Genomic DNA, 6,000 nt, shown 5'->3' on the forward strand with positions numbered 1-6,000 from the left:
GCCTTCTTTCTTAATCCATTAAATTTCGTGGAATCAAAGTTCGCTGTCTTCATTTTTGCACATTTTTTGAAATCGTGAAAAACATGAAGTTAAGTAAAAAAATAAAAAACTACACAATGCCCTTTTTTATCCTGATTATGAAAATAATGATGACAATGGTGCTGATGATGACAATGATATGATGATCATAATGATTACAATGATTGTGATGACAATGATTATGATGACATTAGTAATGATGATTACAATGATGCTAATGATTACAATGATGATGACAATAGTAATGATGATTACAATAATGATGATGACAATGATGATGATGACTATAATAATGATGATGACAATGATAATGAAGATGATTAAAATGATAATTATAATGACAATGATGATGATGACAACAATGTTAGTTATTTCAATACTTTGACAATAATGATCAAGTAATGACAGAACATAATGAAAGAAATGGGTGTGGTTTGTTTGCAAACATTTGTAATGTAGTTCATATAAACTGTGTACCTGTTTTCCAGCATCTATGAACAACTCTTCAAGGTGTCTATCAAACCATAGCAAAAAAGGCCTGAACAGCAGGTTAACATTGTCTTTCTTTTCCCTTGCCTTCCTCTGGTCACCCAGCCATTTTTCTAATTCTCCATTGATATAACTAAAATGCAAAATAGAAATATGATTTCTAATGGCTCTGCAAGGGATTTGGAAGAGATTTACATATTTTTTTTTTGAAATTTGAAAACTTTTTTTGGATTTTAGACTGGACATTTATTTACAGGATATTTAAATGAGAAATTTCAGCCACTAGGTTCTTAGATACACAAGTTTTTCACTGGACTCTATAAATCTGTTGGTGATATGGATAATGGCATAATGCCCTATTAGGGGTGGAGTACAATATGTTATTAGGGGTGGAGTACAATATGTTATTAGGGGTGGAGTACAATACCTTATTAGGGGTGGAGTACAATACCTTATTAGGGTTGGAGTACAATACCTTATTAGGGGTATTGTATAATACCTTATTAGGGGTAGGAGTACAATACCTTATTAGGGGTGGAGTACAATACCTTATTAGGGGTGGAGTACAATACCTTATTAGGGTTGGAGTACAATACCTTATTAGGGTTGAAGTACAATACCTTATTAGGGTTGGAGTACAATACCTTATTAGGGGTAGGAGTACAATACCTTATTAGGGGTGGAGTACAATACCTTATTAGGGGTGGAGTACAATACCTTATTAGGGGTGGAGTACAATACCTTATTAGGGTTGGAGTACAATACCTTATTAGGGGTGGAGTAAAATACCTTATTTGCAGTGAAGTACAATACCTTATTAGGGGTGGAGTACAATACCTTATTAGGGGTGGAGTACAATACCTTATTAGGGGTGGAGTACAATACCTTATTAGGGGTATTGTATAATACCTTATTAGGGGTAGAAGTACAATACCTTATTAGGGGTGAAGTACAATACCTTATTAGGGGTGGAGTACAATACCTTATTAGGGGTGGAGTACAATACCTTATTAGGGGTGGAGTACAATACCTTATTAGGGGTGAAGTAAAATACCTTATTTGTAGTGAAGTACAATACCTTATTAGGGGTGGAGTAAAATACCTTATTAGGGGTGGAGTACAATACCTTATTAGGGGTGGAGTACAATACCTTATTAGGGGTGGAGTACAATACCTTATTAGGGTTGGAGTACAATACCTTATTAGGGGTATTGTATAATACCTTATTAGGGGTAGGAGTACAATACCTTATTAGGGGTGGAGTACAATACCTTATTAGGGGTGGAGTACAATACCTTATTAGGGGGAGTACAATACCTTATTAGGGGTGGAAGTACAATACCTTATAAGGGGTGGAGTATAATACCTTATTAGGGGTGGAGTACAATACCTTAATAGGGGTGGAGTACAATACCTTATTAGGGGTGGAGTACAATACCTTATTAGGGGTGGAGTACAATACCTTATTAGGGGGAGTACAATACCTTATTAGGGGTGGAGTACAATACCTTATAAGGGGTGGAGTACAATACCTTATTAGGGGTGGAGTACAATAGCTTATTAGGGGTGGAGTACAATACCTTATTAGGGGTGGAGTACAATACCTTATTAGGGGTAGAGTACAATACCTTATTAGGGGTGGAGTACAATACCTTATTAGGGGTGAAGGGAGGTCCTGTTTGTCAAAGACTGATACCTCAAATAGCTGGAACAAAGAAACATTCTAAATTGATTGGATAATTCCTGGATACTACATTTAAGGTCTTGGTAAAGGTAAATTTGACACCACTGTTTGATTTTGTGTTTTTTTTTGCAAAACCTGTATCAATAGTTCTTAAGTTTTATTTTTGCAAAAAAAAATTTCCCATAAATTGCATTCAGAGACGGCTAAAATGGGCCTTTGCTGTTTCCTGTGACTTGTTGACTGTGAATTCATGCCAAATCTTTGAAAGAACACAAGCTTGTCGGGCGTGAACTCGCGACAGGTTTTAAGATATCGCCTTCAAATTTTTGGGATATGATAAATAATTATGCCATGTCATAAAGTGTGTGAGGAATTTAAGATCTTAGACCAAATTTTGCCAGAAATGAGAGTTCCAACTTTGATTCATGATATTTTGTTGACAGTGTCAAATAACAAAAAGTCCTGTCACATCATCTATCTGTCATTGAGATGCAATTATGTGCAAAGGCATGCGCAATAACACGAAGGTGCATTATGCTCTAGAGTAAACTCCGTACTTTTGAGTTTGAGGCCTTAAAACTTAAACACAGGATTAGCTATTGCAAAAATAAAACTTGCAGGAGATAACTCAATCTTTTATCTTTTATTTGATATATTGTTTGTACATGTAGTGAAAATTGCGGCACAACAATATTTTTTTCCGCGGACACATCGTTTACCTTTACCGAGACCTTAAGATGTGGTAAGGTCCAGAGCACAGTGAGAATTTGCCAAACAAAGAGGAAGTGAGGGAGAGGGGGTAGATATTCTTTCAGTAGATTTAGAAGGAAAATGAAATAGTGTTGTAGTAAGTAATAAACTTTTTATTTAGACCTTTTTTGAAAATGAAGTAAATAAAATGAAAAATAAAAAAACAGACAAGGGAAAATTGTAACTTACCACTTTGGGGTAATCATTTGGAAACTTAACAACAAACAGACAAGGGAAGATTGTAACTCACCACTTTGGGGTAATCATTTGGAAACTTAACAACAAACAGACAAGGGAAGATTGTAACTTACCACTTTGGGGTAATCATTTGGAAACTTAACAACAAACAGACAAGGGAAGATTGTAACTTACCACTTTGGGGTAATCATTTGGAAACTTAACAACAAACAGACAAGGGAAGATTGTAACTCACCACTTTGGGGTAATCATTTGGAAACTTAACAACAAACAGACAAGGGAAGATTGTAACTCACCACTTTGGGGTAATCATTTGGAAACTTAACAACAAACAGACAAGGGAAGATTGTAACTCACCACTTTGGGGTAATCATTTGGAAACTTAACAACAAGACTGACAGCTTCCACATCAAACGGCTGAATGGAGCAAAAACAAAATTTTAACAATTGTATTAAGCAGCAAAACAGCAAACCAATGTCCCCTTATTAGACATGTAATCCAAAAAGCTGAAAATGACAAAAAGGCTATATACTTGCACTAAGAACTCATGAAAATTTTTGTGTGGAAAATTTACACCAAAATGACATGGTCATCACACCAGAGGAAGTGGCTTTGAATATCAAAATATTAAAGTTAATCAAAATCCTATCAATTTCAAACAATGTACATCATGATATCGTCCAGTCCCTTTTTGTGTTGTATGCCCTCAATTTTTTAATTCCGACAAGTAGTGCTTCGCAGATAACACAAACCTCAGCCTTGACAATTATTGATGTCACGCTCAACCTCATCCAATAATTGCTTATAATAATGATGACACACCGATAATCATTGTGGAAACACTGGTAATCATTATGATAATGATGACAAGCTGATTATCCTTGTGATATAACACTCACCCAGTCTGGATCAGAGGGATGAAAGTCAATATGGAAAGCTGTTCCCTCCTCTTCCACCACCCTCAGCTCATTCTGTCCAAATCGTTGACAAACGTGATTCAGCTCCTGTATCCGTAATCGCTTTGCTTCCAGCACATCAAGAGTCGAAAGCTTCTGGCTTGTTAAAGCTGGCTTCTGGACAACAGGTCTACTACGTTTGTCTTGTTCCACTTCATTCCTCTTTTTCCCTGTTCCATCCTTTCTGAAATCGCCCTCAACTTTCTTATTTTCAAATGATTCTGGTTGAATCGTCGACTCTTCCTGAATATTCTGTTGAGGTAATTTCTTTTCGTGCGAAAATTCGCATAAGTCGTTACGCTTACAACCAGAGCGGCTGAAGAAAAATCGACACCTTTTTCGAAGTCGCTTTTTAGGTGCGTCATTTACGGTTGTAGCGCACTCGTGTTTATCAGAGCTGCCTGGCTGAGTCTCACCCTCGGAAGCCGTGGGTAAACTTTCTGCTGTGGAAGGGCAGGAAGACCTTTCACTCTTATCGTCCTCTTTACTTATGATTTCTTTGTGTACAAACCGACATTTTTCACCGAACCTACAATTTCCTTTCTTCGCATAAAATCTGCAAACCTTTTGTCTCCTCGCGTTTTCTATCGGTGTTAATGGGAGTTTGTTTTCAGCGCTCGCGACTTGCGCTGGTTCGTCCGCCATCTTGTGTCGTGGGACATCCTCACGTGGGTCGGGGGACATCATATTTATGGGACGAAATTTACATTTGGTGGTGCAACAGGCTGCTCCCTAGTCCCCCGCGCAGCCGTTAGCTGACGTTTTGCATGTCTCGTATTGTTTTTGTATTTATTTTTGTAGTAAGTAATGTTGTTGACACAATAAAGTTGAAAAAGAAAAACTAGATCTTAAAAATAACTCCATTCTATTGCTAAAGCATAAAATTGTCTAATGGTGATAATATTTTTTTTAGAAACATAAACAACAGTTTCGCTAAGTTGATTTCTTTTCGGAAGCCTCACGAACTCTTCTCGGAACTATCCACGACTCTTTTCGGAGAGAAGTGAGTATATCGACTATTTGATGTCTTTTACATAAGCGCACCCCCCAAATAAGTGTCCCCTCCTCTCCCACTAAAAAAGATCCCAACTTGATTGGTGTAAATCTAAATTTTACTTAGTTTGCATTGACACCCTCACATTACAACACGGGTCGGTATCACCGCTTAATGTAACAACTGCCGCTTAATGTAACACTAGCGCTTAATTTAACAAAAATCGCCGCTTAATATAACACTGACGCTTAATGTAACAAACATCGCCGCTTAATGTAATACTAACGCTTAATGTAACAAACATCGCCGCTTAATGTAATACTAACGCTTAATGTAACAAACATCGCCGGTTAACGTAATACTAACGCTTAATGTAACAAACATCGCCGGTTAACGTAATACTAACGCTTAATGTAACAAACATCGCCGGTTAACGTAATACTAACGCTTGATGTAACAAACATCGCCGCTTAATGTCATACTAACGCTTAATGTAAGAACAAATCAACGCTTAATGTAAGAACAAATCAACGCTTAATGTAAGAACAAATCAACGCCTAATGTAAGAACAAATCAACGCTTAATGTAAGAACAAATCAACGCTTAATGTAAGAACAAATCAACGCTTAATGTAAGAACAAATCAACGCTTAATGTAAGAACAAATCAACGCTTAATGTAAGAACAAATCAACGCCTAATGTAAGAACAAATCAACGCTTAATGTAAGAACAAATCAACGCCTAATGTAAGAACAAATCAACGCTTAATGTAAGAACAAATCAACGCTTAATGTAAGAACAAATCAACGCTTAATGTAAAAACAAATCAACGCTTAATGTAAGAACAAATCAACGCTTAATGTAAGAACAAATCAACGCTTAATGTAAT

The 6,000-nt window shown here is 36.5% G+C and overlaps 1 protein-coding gene across 1 annotated transcript in view; it reads right to left on the reverse strand.

Moving 5' to 3' along the window:
* Positions 1–4,819, reverse strand: part of LOC5503090 — a 30,548-nt gene extending 25,729 nt beyond the window's left edge. Inside the window, exons 1-4 of the mRNA XM_048727814.1 lie at positions 4,061–4,819; positions 3,518–3,577; positions 2,181–2,233; positions 517–661 (exon numbers count right to left, since the gene is read on the reverse strand). Coding sequence (XP_048583771.1) covers positions 517–661; positions 2,181–2,233; positions 3,518–3,577; positions 4,061–4,804 — 1,002 coding nt within the window. The 5' untranslated portion in view covers positions 4,805–4,819. The remainder of the gene's footprint in view (positions 1–516; positions 662–2,180; positions 2,234–3,517; positions 3,578–4,060) is intronic.
* Between the last annotated feature and the right edge of the window lie 1,181 nt (positions 4,820–6,000).

Source organism: Nematostella vectensis, chromosome 5, assembly GCF_932526225.1.
Source record: "Nematostella vectensis chromosome 5, jaNemVect1.1, whole genome shotgun sequence".
Taxonomy (NCBI): domain Eukaryota; kingdom Metazoa; phylum Cnidaria; class Anthozoa; order Actiniaria; family Edwardsiidae; genus Nematostella; species Nematostella vectensis.